Source organism: Parambassis ranga, chromosome 21 (genome assembly GCF_900634625.1).
Source record: "Parambassis ranga chromosome 21, fParRan2.1, whole genome shotgun sequence".
In the NCBI taxonomy this organism is placed as follows: Eukaryota; Metazoa; Chordata; class Actinopteri; family Ambassidae; genus Parambassis; species Parambassis ranga.
The window spans coordinates 11777291-11799704 of NC_041041.1; the positions used below are offsets into that span (position 1 = coordinate 11777291).

Sequence of the window (22414 nt, forward strand, 5' to 3'; positions counted from 1 at the left end):
GCACGTCCCATTTAGTGTGAACTGTCAGATTTTAAAAATCAATTGATTTACGAACAACGCTTAGTATGTACCTTCCATGCACTTAACTGTGGCGCGAAGTTTTTACATCCTAATTTGCATACACCGCGGGTAAAAAGTTTGACTTTCTTCCAACTTGGCAGCTTAAACAGTTTTTTCAATGTCAGTGTGTGTTCAGAGAAAAGTCCAACTTTGAAATCACTACATGAGGCTTTACTGAAGGAATGGTATTCATGGAAGAAGGATGTGAAAATCTAATCCAGTAAAGCTGGGTATAATGTAAGGAGAAGGTAAGACAGCACTCAAAAGTGAGACATAAACTGTGCAGGAAGCATGCATGAATTAACCACACAACAAGCTGGGACACACCAGAGCAATATTTATGCTGCAGCTGTAGCTGAATTAGCAGCTGTAATACCTCGGTTCAATATTTAAGAGTAAGAGACATATGAAAGAGGCAACTCAGACGATATGAAGACAATCATAATGTGTTTATTTCAGCTTTTCTTTACCTGTGAGAAAATATGCAGATAAATAGCATCATATCAGAGTATACAGTCTGACCTGTTCATTTCTATAATAATAAATACACAGTATACACATCGCAGCTGTGATTCCATGTAAGCAGACTTTATTCATGTGTAAAACCTTTTCAATGCATGACATGTTCAGCATACCAGAAGCTGTCACTTCACGTGTGGCCCATGTTAAGTTCTTCCACCCGCTCCACGCCCTCCCGCTCCACGCCCTCCCCCTCTGCCCCCTCTTCTCGGTCGACCTCTGACTTGTTTATTGTCCTGACGTGGTAATCTTTTTGGACGCTCCACTTTGATCCACCCTCCATCGGTGGCTTTGGCCCCCTCTTTCTCCTCGCCGGGGTTTTCTGTCACAGACAATATACCCGGAATCATTGGTGGGCGGTTCTGTAGTGCGACACTGTAACTGTTAGACCGTGGCTTAGCTGGCTGCCTTGAGGTTCTGCTGGTTTTATTGTGAATCTGGCTTCCTCTGGTGTTGCTCCATGCATGCCCCCTACCCTGCCCCCCTCCCACAGTTAAAGTGTTGCCAAAGTAGCTGTTTCTGCGGTGGTCATACTTCGCTCCAGCACTGAGCGGGCGTTCTCGCTCTCTCTCTGAAGTGCTGTCTGACGCAGTGCTGGAAGGACTACTGCCCTTTGACCCAAAATGGAGCTGTGAGAGTTTGGCCGACAGGCTGGTGGTTGGCGAGGAGCTTCGTGAGTCGATCCAGGGAGATACATGGACGCGGTTTGGAGAGCGACGCACAGCTGCAGCATAAGAAAACCCTTGGCTTTCGTGTGCAGACAGGAACTGAGGCAGAGTGCGGGCATCAGAGCTGGTGAAGGCAGTCAGAGCAGCGGCCGTCGGCTGTGATTTCTGGGTCATCATCTGCTTCAGCCTCACGTTGTACATCCATGTTGGATCAATTCCTACAATAGAAAACAAACACAGTAAATTCATCTATTTAATCAATAAAAAGCATCCTTTCTATGACAACAAAACTAGAAGACTCACCCGAGTTGGACCTGTCCCCGGTATTACTGTCTGTGTTAGCAGGTGTAGTCTCAATGACCAGCTCCACAGTTTTGATCTCATCGTGTCCGCCGCTGACACTCCACCTCACAGAGCCACTGTGTCTGGTCGATTTGGGTGACTTCACATCATTCTGAAATGACGTGAATCAGCTGTATTTAGACAGGTATACACACACACAAAGGATTTTTACTTGGTTACTTATGTATTCACACATAGCCAGTGGCACTTGAAACTTTGTGAAGCCTTTTTCATCATATATCTATCATAAATACAGCCTTAACCCACAGCAGATTTGTATACAACAAGTAGTGACACAGGCCACAATTAAACAGAAATATTGTGCTCTGTCAAACATAAAGTGTGCTGAGGACCTGTGTGAAAATCTGTTGATGTTTGGTGGTATATTTATGCAGAAATATATTCACAAGGATTCACAAATATTTTAAACCCAATCTATAGACGTATATATCTATTTATAATTACAACAAAAATCCATGTAAGTTGAAGTGTTGTGGTATATACACAGAGACTCTTTACATTTGTAGATGTATGTGCACTGTGTTTATCTGATTGTATGACCTGTATGTACATCTGCACACATAAAAACAACATGGTGAATAAACTAACGTAAATACGGCCTACATATAATCTACAATCGAGATTAGGAAAGGGACGTTCGTAATTGTTACGCAGGGTTCGCCAGTTTTCAAATTTACATTTCAAATGGAAAACGTTTAGATTAGATTTGTTGTGTGAGGAGCCTCCCACAGCTGCTGAATGAACTCACCTCATAGTTGACAATGTAGTCCATTTTCTGGTTCTGCTGTAGTCCAATGATCCATTTGTCCATGACAAAGGGTGGCTGCATTGTAATAACATTGGTACACTTAGCATGAATTAAATTCATTGGTTGTAGGACAGAAACAAAGTGCCTCTTAGAGCACCTTAGTCATCCGCAGGACTTCCACATCCTGCCTGTTGGCATTGAAGATGACGTCTTTGATGTAGGTTACAGCGACGTCATCTCCGTCCAGCTCCATGTACATTTTCCACTTACAGTCCTTGAAAGAAGAGACTTGATGATGAGATTATATAGACCCTGTCTGTTTTGGAAAAGTTATAATTGTACTATTCTGTGTTGAGAATTGGGCTAATCTTGTACATAAACCAACAGCACAACCTACAGGTAGCTTAATGCCAGTGGCAAGTCTCAAATCCTCACACTGTGAGTGAGGACAGAAAGTTTTATACATAAATAGCAGGGAGACAAAAAATGAGAAAAAAAATATCAAATGCATGTTGTGTATATTGTCTTAAGCAGCATAAAGCTTAATTAAAAAATCGGAGCAATTCCCCAGCCTTCTTTTTTCTGCATACTGAATGCTGACATCGCAGTAATGATTCCTCCAATCCCTAAAAGCTGGCCCCAAAGCCACAGGTCACTTCTTAACCACATGGGGTTCATGGCACAGGCCAAACCATTGTGTAGTGATCACAGAGAAAGACATCTGAGGAGTGGCACTAACACACTCGTCGGAGGAGCCTTCGTCCTCTCCTTCATCGTCCCCAGGGGCTGGAGACGGCTCAAAGGGGGAAGCTTCAGCCAGCCTCTGGCTCAGAAACACACCAGTGGCCCTGCGCTGGCCTGGTGTCGGCCCTGGACGGTCGCACCAGGGCTCCCAGGTCTATGCTAGTCTAATCACTCCAGCAGAAACAATGTCTGGTAATGATGCCTAGGACCCGAGTGCGTCTAATGACAACTCATACATAATTCAGCACCTTTCACTTGGCTGCACGGTGATATCCTCATTAGTAGGGGACCCTCAGTGGCTGTCAGATGGTGGCCGCACAATCGCAGGCCCTCAATTTGTCTTTGAGAAGTGCAGCTGCTTCCATGACATCGCCAGCAAAGAGGGGCGAAGAAAAAAATGCAGTGCGGGTTTGTTTTATTTAGTGCAAAAAACCTTCCAGTTTGTAAAAACAAGGCTGACACGGAACCTGACACCAGGCAGGGGAAAATAATTAGCTCTCATTTTCTCAGCCTCCTGTTTCCTTCTCCCTGCTGTGTTTTCTACCCACTAAACCACCACATGTCAGAAGAAATGGGAGGCAATTAGCAGGCTCGTTTCAGCCCTGCCGAACACACTGAAAGAGGACTATTTATGATGGGACAATGAACAGCTGAAAGATTAAATAACGTTTGCCTTTTAAAAGAAAATGACTTCTGGCTAAATGGGCTATTTTTGATTAAATTCAAACAGCAAGTGAAGAGCCACCCTTTCTCCACAGTTTGAGACCCTAACAAAGGGCTGTGAGCAAGTCGAGGTGGATGTGGTACATGGCTGAGAATGAAATGTTTATTTGTCTGGTTTAATTCATGTCTAGTGATGCTTTCAACGGTCAGTATAACAGCCGACATAGTATGAATCCTCAGAACAAGCAGCTTTAGCTGCAACAGCCTGGTTCAGGAAAAACATCTGTACATCCAGACACAAAGTAAATATAATATTACTAGAATGTTTAAAGATACATATATTTATTGGTATTCCATAGTTTTTTATTTGTTTGTTTGTTAGTTTTTTGGTTTCACAGAGCCAATGAGAAGCTGCATCAGATGCTCACAGCCGCAGAATATGAGGGCTGATTGATAAGTCTGTGGCCTAAAATAGTCAGATGGAGAGAGCATAATTGCTCCATAGACGTACACATGTAGTCCAGTGGCTATGGAGAATACAGCAATGACACATTTATATTATCGTTAAGGATATCAAAATGGTAATTAGCAAGGTGGGTGCGGGGTGTGGTCAAATCCACATTGTTTGATGACTGTATGAACACTGATGATATTTCTATAACTCATGTCCTCCTGCTATAGACCAAATATCTATCAAGCACCAATGTGATATTCAAACTTACAGACACTCCTGTTCCTGGTTTCCAGTGGTACCCTAACACCAACTCCAGATTTACAGTTTTACTCCATTGCACCTCTTCTTCCAGCTCATCCTTAAAAAGAAAACAAGTGTTATGAGGCCAAAAACAACAACAGTCCTCAAAAGAGTAAAGCAGAGTCTTTATACCTTTAGCAGCGGTGGGAAGTGGACAAAACCGAGGAAATCGTTTGTGAGCTTTTCAATTTCAGCCTGCGAACAAAAAGAAAAATTCACTGTAAATCCAAATATCACTGAGAGCCGGGTTCATGTTTAACAGCGTCTTACCTTCAGGTGCATGACATGGCCTTTGGACTTGACCCCCATGTCACGCATGTCGTTTTCAGTAAGCAGAAGCAGCCTTTTTCCAGTGATGTGATTCTCTTTAAACAGGTCAGCGTAGAGCTGCAAGCCGCACATACTGTCATCTGAAAACACAGCGATTCAACATAAAGAGTCTGAAAGCACAAGTTTAGAGGTTAGATTAGTTTAAGAAAACAAACAAACCTGCACCAAAGATCTGCTGCATCCAGAAGTACTGAAGGAAAACACACAGTGACACATTAGTTTGGATATTAATGACACCAATTACAAGAACATGTGCGCTGATACTGACCACATGCTCCTCAGTCCAGGTGTATATGTCGAGGGTGGGCAGCAACTGCAGAGAAAACAAAAGACAAATGACAACATGGACGGACACAGACTGATACACAGTAAATATTATCAACATGTGAAACAGCCATGTCTTTCCACGTCTTTGTAACCATTACTTTTTCAGTTATTGTGCTGTAAGAGGATTTGGCCCTTAATGGTCTACATCAAACAGAGACGTCCGTCTGACTGATCTATTTGAATGAAAAAAAAATTGCTCATTAAGTGTAATCAGGCAGAAACTTGCCAGCCAAAATAAAGATTTCATCATTGTGATCATGAGCCTGGTGTGTAATGACAGGAATAATGCAATGGAAAAGTGGGAGAAAAGATGACTAAATGAATGAGTAACCCCCCCCCCCCCATTCAGCTTCTTCTTCTTCCCACGACATCCTGGTGCAGCTTGGATCATGAACTACATGCAGGCTCACATTTGACAGTTGCTGCCATACATTTCAGAGCAGGCTGCTGTCACTCAGCCCTATACAGCAGCTTTCCGCCTTCCACAGCTCAGTGATAAACACATTCAAAAAACACAGTCAAAATCTGACTGGAGTGACTTCATATCACTTCAAGATGCGTATAGTGTTTCACGAATGAGCAGCCATGCTTCTTTTATTAAGATACATGGCAGGCGGCTGAAAAACTCCAAATGTTACTGAGTTATTTTGTGTGGAATCTGCAGGAAAAAGGGACTTTGAGTTGGGTTTAGTTCACACAATTCTGCCCCCATGTGGACTAACTGGATGAATACTGGTAGTTATGAGGTAGCATGAGGTTAATGTCACAAGAAAAGACTCATTGAAGCAATATATTTTACAGTTTTATTAAAATGTTATCAGCCATGCCCTGTTCTGAAACAGTTTGGTCATACAATAAAAATATTTGCTCTTTTAGTCAGTGTTTGTTCGCATATAGAAGGTAATAAGATAGATGTAAGACAAACAGGTTAATAGAAAGAAGTTGATTTATTAACAACATAATGAAGGATGCAGGGAAATAAACCACATCAGAATCATTTTAGTGGAAGCTCAGAGATATAACAACAAGTTTGGAGGTTGAACGGTGCCTCAGTTTCACACAGGGAAATGTAAACACTGCACTAATTGTTATGTCTTGTCTAATATGTGTAGGGATTGATGGCACATGAGCGTTTGAACAGGAGCATTAGCTCATGGCAGGGAGCTAACAAGCAACAACACAGGAACATGGAGGATTACATCCTCATGAGACTGACTGATTATAAGCAGCGATGGGGACAATTTAATGGGCTATGCTCAAGGAAGCATGTCCTTCCCCCCAGATGAAGCATAATGCCTACTTTAACACTAATGCTAATACGATTCTACTGTAAAGAGCAGTCACACCATATGCTGTCATACAGTATGTAAAATGTGAAATTATTCTATTCAAATCTACACTAGTGGAAAATGATTTTTTTCTGGGCCTTATAGGAAGAAATGTGTTTTGAAAAGTAAAATGAGACAATGCAGCTGACAGTCACACAGCAAAGTCCCTCTCCTACTGTTTTGAACCAGGGTCAGTCAGAGGAAAAAAACATGTACTTTCTCATCCTGGTAAGAGACTGCGTCTCAACAACTGCACTCCACCACATCCAGAACAAATTGGCCAATCTTAATGTCAGCAAAATGTCACTTCATCATAAAAGCCTGGCCTTCTCTAAGCAACTGGCTCACATGGCTCTTTCTTCACAGCATGGCACTATACATCTAGAACATTAGGCATACAGTAAATGACATCCATAATATCCACAGGTGGAGGGCTTCCAAATATATTCTATAATTGTGGCTATGTTGCTGTGATGCACACTGCTGCACTGTGAATGCACGTCATGAATGCAACTTACAAAGCAGACATTATAGAGACAAATTAATAAGTCATGATGTATTGTTAAATTCATACAGTGCTTTTACTTCATCAGCGATGCATTAGGATCACAGTGTGTGACACATGCAGCTTGTGGCAACTCCAGACATGGATGGTGTTTCATTCACTGTCATCGGACCAGAGGAAACGTCCTGTTCCCACAGCCATGTTGATTTTGTGTCCCTCTCTGACACAGCTTGACCTGGAGGACCTCTGCCTGGCCTGCATGTTCACCTGCATGCCAGGGTGCAGGACAGGGGGGCCAAAGTCCAGAGAAAACATGTCCTCAAAGTCTTTCATCACGGAGTGCAGATTCACCCCCTCATTACGGGAGGTTGTGATCTGACACGACATCTGCGAACTGTTTGATTCCTCCGTCTTAGTCTGATAGAACGACTTAGCGCTTATCTTTTCTGCCGTGTGTAAGAGGAGCTGAGAGGCAGGAACACAGGTGGAGACGGGAGGACAGAATAGAAAAGAAAAAGAAGGAAAATCAGTTTCAAATCACAAAATAAAGATAAGAAAAGTGGACAATTTTACCAATAGACTGAGAGTGAGAGGAGAACAGAAACAGGAAGGAAATAACAGGAAATAGTTTCAGTGTAGTGGACTCAGTGATTTTATTGACTGTTTCTGACTAAAACCATTGAAAGTGTGTGTTGAGTGTGTGAGGGTGCAACTACACACACAACACACAGTCGCACAGATAGAAGAGAATGTGTTTTGTCAGCACATGAATCAATTTATTGTTTTATTATTTGCTGCCTTTTTTCATACTTTTGTTTGTTTGATGGTTTGGATATATAAATGGTAAATTATGGCATAACATTTTTAACTATTTACTGACCCAACATTTAATCAACAGCTCAGTCAAAAATCAAAATAATTATTGGTTGCAGCCTTGTGTAGAAAAACAAACAAAAAATTCGCCTGGACGAATGACATCTTTTCAGGAATGCAGCGTTCAGTCTGTGCATCAGGATGCAAATATTCAGCACTACGCTGCATATAAATGCACCACTGCCAATAGTGTCTACTACCCATGTTTTATAATGTGCTCCTCTTCCCTTTTCATTCCACGCTTTTTATTTTCAACTCACTGCTTCCCCATTTCCACTTCACCCCTGAAAAGGTTAAGAGGAATTCTGAGCTTCTCTTAAGATGTGTGACCAACACTGTAAAGTCGACATGCTGCTGCTGCTGCGACCACTTGACAGTGCTGTCCTGAAGGTGAGGATGGACTAAAGTGAGGGGTGGATATAATGAGGAACTCACCGGGCTGTTGGACTGTTCGATGAGTTTGCGTTCCCACATCTTCAGACGCCGCTCACGCTCCTTCAGCTCCTGCTCTTTAGTGCTCAGGTCTCTCTCCAGCTTCTTCAGTCTCTCAAGTGTCGCCTCAATCTCGCACCTTTAACATACAGAAACACTGTCAACATTACATTCTGCCAGATTTTTTCTTGTTGCTAAACAGCCCAAAACGTTTGAACCACCTCCTGTATTGTCTTATAGGCTGTTGAGCTCCATACTGCAGTTTGTAGCTGTGGATTTACACACATTCTATAAGGGACTGTGTGTGTTCATGTCAGTTTCTATACTGCACAGAGATCCATTAGATTTGGGTGATGCATTGTTGGCATGTAGGCTTGATTCATTGCTGATTTTGGTGTTTTCTGGGGGTGTGTTGACAAAAAAACTTGAGTAAAATGAGACGCCCTGCTGTCAGAAGGTGATTAATCTGTGTCTGACATTGCTTGGAGGTTTGTTTGCCCAGCAGGTGGGGCTGCACAGTGTGCTGTGGAAATGCATGCAGAACTTCAGCCCTGTGGTATACTAAGTTCCCACACTCTTTTCATAAACACGTGTAGCCCAGGCAGGAAGGCCCAGCTTTACTCCCCCCCCAACCACCTCCTGAAGCTAATAATCCTGTGTTCTTTTGTTTGCTTTCCACTCACCTCACAATCCTCCTCTGCATTTCATACACACCCATCACGACCAGACATGCCTGAAATTATGAGTGACCCCTGTTTGGTTTATATTTTTCTTAATATCCATGTTTATGCACAGAGATGTTCTAAATAGCACCGTGTAGTATGTACAGAGGGGATTAGGATATTTGGATGTCAACCTACTCTAAGATGCACTAATCAAGCTTATCTTAACAATGGAGGCAAAGACTACATGTACTGTGAGGCAGATGACACATGACTCTGCAGACATTTGTCATGTAGGGGCTGGAGCCAGTGTTGCTGTTGCTGTGAAGATGAAGTTATCCATGTAAACAGCTGTTCATTGCACTGTGGTAGAACGGGCATCACATGGCTGCTCCTCATTTACAAGTTAAAGTCTAAGTTACTAGCAATGAGTAGCGTGCTGTCCAATTCACCACCTTTAGAAACCTGGGCCAAAAAAACTTTAAGCTGTCATTAGTAATATAAAATGGAAACATATTCAGCCTACTGCACTTTTTAATAAACTATTTTCATTGTTTGAAATCCAGCAGCAGACATCCCATGACTGACCTTTATCCAATCAGATCATTACTGTCTCATCACATGCTCACATACAGTGCTCATTTTTAGCCCGAGCTGAGGCACAAAGCAAAAAATATCAAAGAATGGGCATTGTGTACCTGTCATGTCTCTTTTTTGGTTATGTACATGAACATGCACAACACATTTCTCTGCTCCAGTCAACCTAACATTTATCATTTTATTTTGTTATACTATTAAACATCCTAAAACCAGTGCCTCTGTCTGTATCAGCAGATTCTCACTTTCTGTTTTCCAGCACTAAGATTCTCTCCAACCTGCTCCACCTGCTGATGGCTGCCTGGACAGGCTGCCACCAGCTCCAACTTCTGAGGGAAAAACCTCAGAGCACAGACAAGGCCCACAGAGAGGCAGACAGAGAATAAAGTAACAGCTGAGACTCAGGCTGTGCTGAACATCACCAAACCTCCAGCTGCTCATACAGGCCAATTAAACACTTCTACTTGAAAAAGATGGTGATTATTTTTAGGGTCTTATGGGTAAAGAGAGGAAGTATATCCAGATGGATGATTCTTTGGGGGTTTTCATGTCTTTATGTAGCTATCAGTGTAATTATTAAAGATCTATATGCACGATCTCAAGTCCTTTTTTGTATTTCATGGCCCCCATCAGCTACATTTCCACATCATTCTTTGGAAACAGTTGCACATTTCCTTAGGCTGAGGCAGTATGTTTGTGGAAAAAAAGATTTATAAATACATTTACTGAGTCTGGAGAATAGCAGATCATATTACCTCCATTCAGCCTTGTTGTGAAGGAAAGAGTTGCACTGTTGAGGAAGTTGTCTGTCTTTAGACATGGACTCCAAAGTAGAGAGGATCTGCTTGAACACTGGCCTTTCCTGAATGAAGAGAAAGAAATACATTTGCACTGTATATGATTCAAATTAAAATATACATATAAATGTATATATATTAATGTTACTCACCTTTGGCTCAGTTGCCCAGCACTTCCTCATGAGCTCAGCAAAACTGGCAGGACAGCTGCTCGGGATGGTTAACCTCTAAAAGACAGATCAGACAGCGCAAGCTTTGAAAGGATGCAACTACTTTTAAGGATCCTTCAGACAGAATATGCATCATTCTGTCTTTCACACATTTTGAGAGAGATTGACGGCCACTTTTACAATAATGCTGTATACTGGCTTTATTTAGATACACCATGACAATGACTGAGAAGTTCATGTGTTTTCTGTTTTGTTTTGTTTTTGCCTTTTTTGCTGTGATTACTTTCCTCTTCTCATCTCTGACTTCCATGCCATTCAAAACCATGACAGCCTGACTTTCTTTCTTGGTTGCATCTTGTGTGTGCACAAGATGTATTAGATGATATGCATTGTGTGTGCACGTATATGAGGCTTTTATGCAACCACAAATGAATGTTGTTCAGATGCAGTCACATTCATGGAAAGGTCTAAAAGTAAATGAAGCTACAGTCAACAGATAGTTAGCTTAGCATAAGATGGGAAACCAAGGGAAACGGCTGCATTGGCCTCTGTGGTTTCCAACAGAGACTGACAGCCTCCTTGCAGGAGTCGCTCAGAGTTTACTCACTTTACAGGCCTTGCAGGTCCTGCTTGGCAAATCATCTTAGTAACACCCTGCAAAGTTCGTGCTAGAGACTACTACTGAAAAAGGAGGGAGCCATATTGGCAATTTTAATTAAAAAATATTATATTGGAAAATATGACTTCAAAAAGTATCGTGACTTTACCCAAAGGTTATGCGTTACTCTTTTGTGCTTAGCTAAGCTAACAGTCTCTCTAGCTCCAGCTTTTGATTGAATGTGTAAAATACCTCGTTCTTCTCCACCACAAGCCATGCCACTTGTAAACCTTCCAGGCCTTTGAAGGGTATCTCACGTGTGAGCATCTCCCAGAGCACCTGTCACACAGTAAACAAACTTATAGTACACTAAAACACTGCCGTAACAGCTGAAGCCTGCTCCACCACCAAACGTATTTCTCTTGGAGAACAAATGCAGCATATACGATTTACATATGATTTCTGATGTACAATAACAACTCGTCAGAAATAACACCCTGTGTCAATGTCCGAAAAATCCTGAAAAGATAGAGGAGTTGATTTCACTTTATATATGTTCACCATGTTGCTTCTTACCAGCTGCCTCTCATTACATGTATGTATTTTCAAACAGAAATCAACTCATCATAAAGGTGAGGGGAAACTTGCAATCATTTAGCAGCACACTAAACATAAGAAGCTCTCATTGCAATCACACACATTGTCTGGTAAAGTCATACATAGGTGTAAGGAAACATAATTATTCTGAATGCATTGGAAATTTGACATCAGGAATTTATTCTTATATAGGAGAGAAATAGGTTTAGGGTAACCAAATGCCTGTATAGAGAATAACAAAGGACACAATACGTTTCTAAGCAGCTGTACTTCTGCAAAGGTCAAAATTGCAGCTTTTGTCCACTTAAGCACTGAAAAAATTGCACAAATGACAAAAGCAGCTAGCCTGATGGTGGCTTTTTTTAGCTATGTGGGACTTAAGTGCAATTTCTTCAAATGTATTCACCATATTTGAAAAAATAAATCCACAAATTGGACTTTTAGACTGAAATAAAAAGCCTGTCAATCAAATTTTAGCTTTAAAAACAAAAAAAAACACATTTTACAAAAATTGTCGTGACTTCTCTGCCTCAGTTAGCCAAACTGTTCTCAGACACTTTGTAGTCTTTGATGTGTCATAATGAAACAGATGTGCTGAATAAGACAATTGACAGACATTAACTAGATGTTATAACCCTGAAGAGGTCTAAGGCTGTATGAGTCAGTGCACTTATTAAAAAGTTAAACTTACACACTTTAAATAAAAGATTAAAAAAAAAACTCCTGTTATGTCCATCCACAATGATTCAGCGACCAAAGTCACTTCATCACTTCAAATCAAATCACTTCATGCACACAAAATGAATCCCTTTAAAGCCCCATTTACCACATTTATACTCTATATGCAGAGCAGAGTTAAACCAGAAAACGAGAGGACAACACGCTCCCAATGAGGCCAGACATCCTTCACAAGAGGACTCATTTTCGAGGGGCTACCAAAAAACACAGGTGTGTTTGGTGTTTACCTCCTCCTACTCCTGTAATACTGTCATATTCCAAAAGAGCTAAAGCTGCCACCTGCTATGACTTCTAAGACAAAGGTCTTTAAAACAAAGTTTTTGAAGGTGCCAAAACAATGTTACTCACCACACCATAGGAGAAGGTGTCACAGGTCTCGGACACAGGCAGGCTCTGGATCACCTCTGGGGCCATCCAGGGAAAAGTTCCCACCAACGACATGTGTGTTGTGTGTGTGAGAAACCTAGATGCCCCAAAATCACAGATCTAAAAGTAATGGAAACAGAAAGTGAGACTTATTATATTTATCCGATCATCCAAGAAGGCTTTATTACAGAAAATGAGGCTCTGTGACATATACTCAGATACAAATGTCCCTGAGAAGTCACAAAATGTTTCACAATAGAAATACAGCATAAAAGAAAGCACAGTATAAGCCTGATCAGAGGACAGAATCAGGACTGTGGTAACAGGAAGTGGGGCTTACTATCAGTGATCTCTTGCACAAGCTAAGTTAGTCACTGCCCTCTTGTGTCCATATAATGTAGATAAATAACATGCCAGCATTTCATGTTATTTTATTTTCTCTGCACTCTGAGCTAAAATGTGACATAACTACAGCAGAATGTCACACAGGGATTATTGTGCAGCGATTTATATGTCTGACATGTGACATCATTATTTTTAAAAACCCACCTTGAGGACTTTGTCTGCAGCTAGAACGACTGAAAGAGAAAAACATCATTTTAAAAGGCAGAAAAAAGAAGGCATTCACTTTACTGTTGACAAGATGTTAAAAAACAGTTACCATTTCTGGATTTAAGGTCTCTGTGGATCACCTTAACAGGAGCTTCTGAATGTAAATAGTGCATTCCTAAAGGAGAGGAACATACATTATACAAAGCTGAACTTCATCAGCTCCATGACTGTGAACAGATCTCAGATCCTTACCTCTGGCAATCTCTGCAGCCCACGTCATGATGTGTCCCATGTCCATCTCCTCACTCTCCTCACTGGACAGGTAATCATACAGAGAGCCCCCACTTGCATATTCTGAGGGGACATGAAGTACACAACTTTTTATAACTAACAATGACGGACACCCGACAGCAAACTGAAAAAAAATGTCTTCTAGTGACAAACTTCTTGAGTGTTAGATTAAACACATGAGTGCAGTATGTGAGAGCATTATGTGAAAACAATTGAAATCTGAAATCCAGCCAGACCCCGCAGGATGCCGGTGGACAGTGTATCGCTTACAGGCTGTTGTTGTCACAGAGTATCTCAGGACATGTTCAGAAACTTCAGAGATTAAAGAGGTATTTTTAGTAAGGCCATGAAGGAAAAAAGTGAAAGCAAGCTGTGAGAGCGGTGGACGGTTCAGTCATCAACATGAGGGCAAGTTTGGACAAACACTGGATGTGATTACCTCCAGAGGCCGAAACACTTTAAAAGACTTGTGCAATGTCAAAGTTGAAGTTGAAGCAGAGAATGTTAGAAATTCTACAGTACGGAGGACGCACAACAGAGGCAGTGACTCCGGCATGAATGACGCTTTAAAGATTGAAGCCACCGTTTCTAAATGACCCTGAGCATTCAGTCCTGTAAGAACAACTTTTCACATATATATATATATATATATATATATATATATATATATATATATATATATATATATGTATAATGACATAGCTGCACTAGGCCAGTATCTCCAGACATATAATCAGCCAACCAATTTATTTACCAGTGTCTAATTTCTGCAACACAAAGGAATAATCTTTCTGCTCTGTTTTTTCAATTGTATGAACCTTGACAGCCGTTTGCAAAATCCCCACAACACTGTCCAAGAGCAGGAGGGAGCGAGAGAGAGAGAGAGAGAGCTCTTTGATGAAGCCTCTGTAAAAGAAGGATCTGTAGAACATGCAAATAAACATTTTTACTATCTGTAGACAGAGGCTATCTTGTGAAGTAAAGCTCTTAAATAAAGATAAACAAGCACCAGCAGGAACCATCTGTTTGTGCATAATAATCACACACAGCACTGTAAACATGCACAGAGACACCAGGACAGGAGCCTCATCATAAAATACACCGAGCATTTTTATGACTGTGAGGGTGGGATTTTTTAACTAGTGTCACAGTGAAATGAATCTTAACCATCAGCTGTGCATGTGATGTGTTGGCGATCGGCCTGGTTCTGTACTTTGCACCTGAAGAAGTCTATCAACATTCCACAGATAAACAGATGAGGAGATGCAGAGCTGTAAACTCCACTTTCATTGTAGTGTCACGGAATAGCTTTAATCAGACACACAAAGAAAATACATCTTACTACCACTACTGTAAAACAATAAGTCTCCACAATTAATTTGGTTTATGAGGCAGCTGAATGACAGTTGTTTAGCTTCAGCGGGTCAACAGAGACAGTCGGGCTGCGAGACGAAGGGAAGTGGCCGACCTGATTCTGTATGTCAACAGACAGAGGACATTTATAACACGCTTGATGAATGTGGACATGGATGACCATAAACTTTTTATTTTATTTTTTTTCTCTCCCCTGTATCTGCTGCTAATTAGATTCAGAGGCAGCAACCAGCCCATCCTTGACAACAAAACATTCTATTTTTCCACAGCTCCAAAATACTACACAGGCACAACGAGTTCCGCTGCAACTCTGTAATCCAGAATCCATTGAACTTTTAATGATATCTGGTTCATACAACTACATATTAACATCATTATTTCAGCATGGTGATAGAACAGGGTATGTACAGATCAAACTCACTCTGAGCTTACAGACTTGACCTGAGATGACTTTAGTCACACAAAACCCTCTAATTAAAGAACATTTCAGTGGGTGTAATGGGAAGAAAAATGGCATCCCAGTGTTAATGACAGGAAAGTGTCGCAGCAGAATTTTAACCACCACTAAATAATTTCAGGCATTTAAATCAAGTTGTTTTATTTCTTGTTGCAAATGAGTGTTTTCTTGTAGCATCTTCTTATTGATTCTATGATTTTAAGCATGCAAATACAGAAAAGTTGTTTTTAAAAGAGAAGATTTTTAATCATTTAACTCACTGACACTGCTTAAATAGCCAAACATTGAGAAATTAGGTTACACCCTTTGCACATTAGACTTTAGAAAACTTTTAAATATAATATTTTATGTCTATAACTTATTCCTACACCTATTGTAATGCATCACTGACAGATGCAGGAAGTCTCTACAGGTAATTCAGCTTTCATCCTTTATATCACATAGGTCAATTTCAAATATAAATACAGTTTAGTGTTGGTATTTAACTGGGACACATGTGACCTTGTGTGGCTTGTATTTATCAGCTTCAGAAACAAAGAGAATGTGTTTAAGCTAAGCAGGAAACAGTGTATTGTCCCACACACAATGAAAGGAGCTGATACTGCCTGTTCAGAAGTCAGTCTGTTACATTTCTTACATTTTTATCATTTTTATTTTCTTCACTCTCTTTGCAACAGCACAGAGAAAACATCAGAAACAGCGGAGGGGAAACATTTGGCTTCCCAAACCTACAGTAGTTCCTCAATGCCAGACATTGTTTTATAAAGGCAGAGTGAAACAGAAAGTCTGTTCACTCCAAGAGGCTCAGACGTTCATCCTTTGATGTAGAGGGAGTAAACACATTCAGAGTGGAACACTGCTTCCTCTCCACACATAAGGCTGAGATATCTGCACTGAACGGCTGCCGTGAGGCTGCCTGTGGACTTTCAGCTGCTGCTGATGTGTTGTGTTCTTAAGATAAGGGGCCTCTTTACTATTCGCAAAGAAGGAGTGTCCTCACTCACCTACTGTACACATACCGCTGAATAATTAATCAGAATACTGATTCACAATTTAGCAACCCCATTTTTATCAGTTAATTATTGAACTCATTCTCCAAGACTTTTGGTCTGAGTTGTATTATCCAGGTCCAGAGCATCCAATGACAATATATCATTTTATTAACATTAACCATCTCTCTGTGCATCCCCACCTTCTGTACCTCTGATTGGAAGATTACAGATGTCACTCGCATGCTATTTTATATTTAGGTCATTTTATTTCACATAATCTAACTTAACAGTGCACATATCGAGTCTGTGTTAATATAAGCTGAGGTGTGTTCACCTTCTGAATGATTAACTGGACGTTCCGATTATATACAGAGGGAGTGGTTCTGACAGCTTTTATTACAGTGGTTCTAACAATTGATATTTCCTGGGCAAAATGCAGATTTACAGTAGTATAGTGCCTTCCTTTATTTTCACATTTTGAGGTGATTGTATACTATTACTGGCTTTTTTTGTTAAACCTACTGACATCTACATGACAGCTGATTTAAGGTTACATCGGCAAAATTAGCAGCCCTATCCTGTTTGTGGTTACTGACGTGTTCACGTCTTCCGTCAGTATCAGGTGTTCGGTGCATAGAGGACTTATTAGAGAGAGAAACTGAAAAGTAGGCACAGTTCCAGCTGCTGGTAGCTTAGGGCAAAAGGTCCAGCTCAACTACACCTAAACCAGCCCAGCTAGTCGTACTACACAGAGACATATATTTGAGGACGTCACTTTAAATTCTGGAAAACTGTGATTATTATCTTTTTATTATTATTTTCAAGTGTTTTATAACAAACATTAAATGGTTTCTAAATTGATACAAAAAATAATAATAGTGAATGCTCCAATTATATATGCTACCTAGGTATTTAATTATCTTTTGCCTGTAATTTGGTGGCACCACATGTACAGCAGACAGGATGCCAGTACATAGAGGAGCCTTATACTGCAATAAAAATGATATCAATTAAAACTATAAGCAAAAACGTAGCTGTTGGTCTCCAACGCACATAGATATTACATACATCATGAAGCACAGCATTAATTATGACGAAAGCTGCACAGGTTCTGGTCTTTTTGTATATAAACTACACATTCATGAGCACAAATAAACTCTGGAACCATAGCCCAACAATATGAAAATAGACTTTTCTGCAGGTTGACCTGCTCCATGTAAGTCTAAGTAGAAACGTGATTGGCCCCTTGTTTTCTACAGTGTATACCCATACAAGCATTGCTTGATTTTTCTCCTCTGACGTACAAAAAAAGCATCAGCACGCAACTACAGTATGAATGCGTGTACTTCCTGAAGCCTCTGGCATTCACTAATGCTTCCATAGAAACCTCTGATCCATTCAGTGTTCAGCTAACTGTGCAACTAGTGCACACAGAATGAACGGCTGCATTTACCCACCATGATGTAGTCCAGAAGCCCTGCTGTATACGGCATGTATTTACATATAAAGTGTGTATTTATATATAAAGCTTTAAAACTTACCAGTAACGATTCCATAGTTGGGAGCTTCGACAATTGCGCCATAAAACTGGATGATGTTACGGTGGCTGAGGACACTGAGGATTTCCGCCTGGATGTTAAACAGGAAAACATAAATACAAGTTTTTTTCATGATAATAGAGGTTCTGAAGAGGTTATAAATACCTTACTGTTAGAAGTTGCTAATAAACACATCATAGTTGCTCTATATTTATTTAAATTCACCAATTTAGAGTTTCAAGAGGTGCAGCCTTAAAATGTTCTTCTAGTTATCAGTGACTCTGAGCTGCAGGCCCTAGATGCAAAATCAGACACTGAAAATGCCCTGCAGAGGACGTTATGGATGTTTGGACAGTCAATGGCAGTCATACTGCTAAGAAAAAGATGCAGTGGAGAGAGGTCAGGGTTGTAGATGTAGGAGCCGTGCAGGAAGGTATGACCAGTGGTGACACTCCAGAAACTGAGCTGCTGCATCTACAACCCTGACCTCTCTCCACTACATCTTTTTTTCAGCTGTCTGACGGATTTCCTTTTACCTGTGTCAATATCATACTGTCACTGCATCAGCGAAACTGATGCACCACCAGTTGCTGTGTGCTGTCAGCAGCTCAGTTTCTGGATTGTCACCACTGGTCATACCTTCTTGCACGGCTCCTGCATCTACAAGTCGCTGTAAGTACGGTAGATGCATGCTGACATCAGTTGTGGTGGTCCAGTGACAGTATTGCTGATATTGACCCAGAAAAAAAGGAAATCTGTGTGCATTAGCAACTAACAAGGAGCATTTAAGGGGTCATCATCACAAGTGAAGCTAGAAGATTTATGTGACTCATTAGTGTCCAAATCCATCCAAAAGAGATGCTGATGAAAAAAAAAATTTCAATAAAAAAACATGAGAAGTCAGAACATGAACAAACTCAGCAGGATCCATGACATAGATTTGTACAAGTCATCATGAGCATGCACAAGAAAGTTGTTGAGATATTTCTGTTGGACTAAAGCTTTGGACCAACCAGCCAAGCTAGTCCATTCAAAGACATATTAATATATAATTCTGGCCCAGACAGCCGTATGTGTAACTATTTCTTGAATGAACAGAAACCTGACAAATTGAGTTCATTTAATTGTAACCAAACACTATAATTAAAGGAACAATTGGTTCAATGTGAAAGGATTACATTGTTATTTTCACTGAACAATCATCTCTCCAACAGTTGAGTGAAGTTCAATGGATATCTGTGATCTTTTACAATTTCATAAAAGAAACCATGAATAATTTTCTGAACATCCTATCACAGGCCAACAAATGTAATACAATTTGCCTGAAAAGATTTCAAAGATAATTCTTTTTTGTCTTTAAGACAATGAGCCCGTGCTTTCAAGAGCAGTCTCTGCTGTAATTGGACCAAATACATTCTTTCATTTGGCAATAATGTTTCTTTTGCTGCACATTTCTCAGAGTGGGGGAGTATAATGACCATGAGTGATGGGTACAGAAGTCACCACATCCCGCTAAATGGGGTAGCAATTAAAATGATTACTATACTGACAATTAAAAAGTATATGAAAAGCCCAGGCAATTACGACTCCTACCTCGTTTTCAATCTTGAGCAGTTTTTTCACTGCCACCTCTTTGTCCTGCGAGATCCACCTGGCTCGGTACACACTGCCGAAGCTGCCGCCGCCACAGTTCTCATAGAAGTGGATGTCATTGAACTTGATTTGCACGAAAGATGCGCTGGGAGACGACATCTCATACTGACGCTCAGCTCCACCTCAGCTTCTGAGGAGACAAAAAAGAGGCCCGGTCACTAGCAAAGTCCAGTAAAACCAACTTACTGCCTCAAAGAGGAGCTAAAAACACACCATTGGTGAGGCTGCTGTGCCATTAATCAAGTCTGCATGTAGTGTCAGTGTGATATCACTGGTTTAACTGACTGCCCCGTCTCCTTTCCCAGTTCTCATCATCAGTTCCTGTAAGCACTGAGCACAGGGTCCAGACTCTGCTTGTATAAGGACGATGGCATGCTAGGTATGCTGTGATCATGGAGCCAAAGTCGCACAGACTATTCCAGCAGGGTCTGCTGCGTTCAGTACAAGTAAGGCCACAAGCAGGGACGGGCAAAAAAAATTGTGATGATAAACTGTCTCTGACTGTTACGAGACAAAAACCTTGAGAGATCCTCACATTCTCTTTATCTTTTACAAGTAAAAAAAGAGCTCTCCCTGCTTGCATAAAGGCCAAACATGATGTTATGTGTGTAAGCCAGGGTCAGGAGTATAATGCTTCCAAAGCTGGAGTCCGTGCAGATTGATTATCACATCCCTTTGTTTGTCCGTAACAGCATAAAAGCATCTTGTAAAGAAATAATTCCATCATTACAGGAAATTGTAGCTCTGTTATTGTTCAAAGGTTTCCCATTTACAGCTGAGCAATTACGGCTTTTAAAAGGCTGTTACCTGGGTCTTCATAGGGATTACTATCCATCACAGTGGGAAAAGCCTCCATTGTCACAGAGGGGAGCCACTGCTTTCTGCTGATTCACTTGTATTCATGCTATACTTAGCCTCACAGCAATGTGCTCAGAGGACCCGTATTGTCCGACCACTCAAGAAGCCAGGGTTACTGGGATATGGTAGCACAACCAGCACAGTCCCTGCTGCCAGATTCTCACTTAATAGCAAACACTGCTTTATGCAGTGCAACAATAATGGCCTGATAGCCACATGTCAAACCACAGGCAGTTACTGTAAATGAAAGAATTAATCACTCAGTGACGGCAGACAGCGAGGTCATCTCACATCTTCACAGTCAGCACTTTGGCCACAGTATACCTCATGTTTCAGGCTCCACTGTTACCACATTGAAATACCTTTACTAAGTGTGTCATTTTAGAGGATCACTTGCAGGTTTTTTTCTTTTTTGTTTACTATTTATATGCTTTGGTAAATATGATGTCATGGAAAACTAGAAAACATCATCACAGTAACTCCTGGGCTGAGTTTAGATGTAACACCATGTTCCTCTGCAGTGTCACAATCACTGTAAGACTGTGTTGTAACTCAACACAATGTACGTACTGTGTAATGTAACAGCCTGTAGTGCTATAAGAGGCTATAAGAGTTTAAATGCAGCCCAACATCACACGTGTAATGTCACCTGTATGTTCATCAGTGTGAACAACACTCAGCCCCGCTCAGCCTGCAGGATATGAACCCCCCTCTGAAAGACCAACAACAGCATGTCAACACTGTAAACTCCATCTACTCACATGATAAACATACGTACCGACATTCAGTGTGAAGGTTTAAACCTCAGAGCAGCTCGGCGTCGGTGCAGGAAACACCGGGAACAAACGAAGTTTCAGAAAGTATCCAGATTTCCGGAAAAACTCATGTGACGTCGTCTGATTTCAACACTCTCCGTGCTGTACTTTTACTTTCTACTGGCGGCGCAACTTCCAGCGTGTAGCAGTTATAGCGCTGGCTGGCCCCTGTCCAGTTTACTGAGGACAACACCTCCCCCTGCTGGACGGAAAAGGGGACAGCCACCATGACATGAGCCTCTTTATGAGTCCCAGGCTCGGAAAGTAAACAAGTTACAAAACCTGAGGTCCAGCCGGGGCCCAACAAACAACAAGGTATGGTGGTTGGTTTTTTTTTTTTTAGATTTTTTTAGATTTTGGGCAATTATATTGTTACATTAACTGTGTTTTTATCTTCTCTTTGATCTGCTTCTATGTGTATGTCTGTATATATTCTTTTTTTTGTTGCTGCCATGTGCGTGTATGTGTATATAAGAGTTTTTGCTTGTGTTTATTGTATTTATTGTTCTTTGATATGCTGCTACTACAACTTCATTTCCCCACAGGGATAAGTAAATCTTAATCTTAATCTTAAACTCAAACTGTACCAAAAATGAGTATTTTGTCAGTTGTTTTACTAAAATATTTGATTAATTTTTAACTTAAGTTTTCATAATAAACCTTCATCTGTTGAGTATCACTCAAGTACAGTTTTTAGGTAGTGGCTCTGCTTTTTTAATTTTCAATAAATGCTACTTTATGCTGGCTGTAGATGCCATGCCAAGGATAATCTTTTTATTCCTACCACATTTACTCTTATTATTCTTATTACTACATAGACAAAACGACAGACACTATTGTATTAACTGCACAGTAATATAATGTATATGTAATGTAATGACACAATTTAAGCAGATTTAAAATGCTTAATCCCTGGAAAGATATTTCTGAAAAACCAGGCCTTTAAAATCTAAAGTCTAAAATGTTTAGAAACTCTGGCACTAATCGTGTCATGCTGTGAAAAAAAAAATCTGAAAACAGAACCAATTTAATGCCTTTGAGATCA

The 22414-nt window shown here is 40.7% G+C and overlaps 1 protein-coding gene across 2 annotated transcripts; it reads right to left on the bottom strand.

Annotated features, from left to right (window-relative positions):
* Nucleotides 1–490: 490 nt before the first annotated feature.
* Nucleotides 491–21561, bottom strand: map3k20a (mitogen-activated protein kinase kinase kinase 20a). 2 transcript variants are annotated; one of them, XM_028393883.1, is made up of 20 exons: nt 21333–21561; nt 19637–19826; nt 18047–18134; nt 13644–13745; nt 13501–13566; nt 13389–13417; nt 12822–12959; nt 11391–11477; nt 10523–10597; nt 10329–10435; nt 8318–8453; nt 5118–5162; nt 5009–5039; nt 4790–4929; nt 4652–4714; nt 4488–4577; nt 2516–2632; nt 2359–2433; nt 1551–1701; nt 491–1465 (listed from the first exon to the last, which is right to left on the bottom strand). In XM_028393883.1, exons 2-20 carry the CDS (start codon nt 19793–19795, stop codon nt 726–728), a joined length of 2439 nt encoding a protein of 812 aa, XP_028249684.1. In that variant the 5' UTR covers nt 19796–19826; nt 21333–21561; the 3' UTR covers nt 491–725. The 2 variants fall into 2 exon arrangements, with proteins under 2 accessions (XP_028249684.1, XP_028249685.1); XM_028393884.1 differs by lacking the exons at nt 491–1465; nt 1551–1701; nt 2359–2433; ... (4 more) ...; nt 5009–5039; nt 5118–5162 and adding an exon at nt 6105–7474 and having other exon boundaries at nt 21333–21559.
* Nucleotides 21562–22414: the final 853 nt, after the last annotated feature.

Bases quoted from the DNA above. Each gene is read 5' to 3' on its own strand.
- map3k20a (XM_028393883.1), bottom strand. From the start codon at position 19,795: ATGTCGTCTCCCAGCGCATCTTTCGTGCAAATCAAGTTCAATGACATC. The intron at 13,746-18,046 runs GTAAGTTTTAAA...ATGTCCCCTCAG, and splicing joins CAACTATGGAATCGTTACTG to AATATGCAAGTGGGGGCTCT. The intron at 13,418-13,500 runs GTAACTGTTTTT...TTTCTCTTTCAG, and splicing joins AGACCTTAAATCCAGAAATG to TCGTTCTAGCTGCAGACAAA.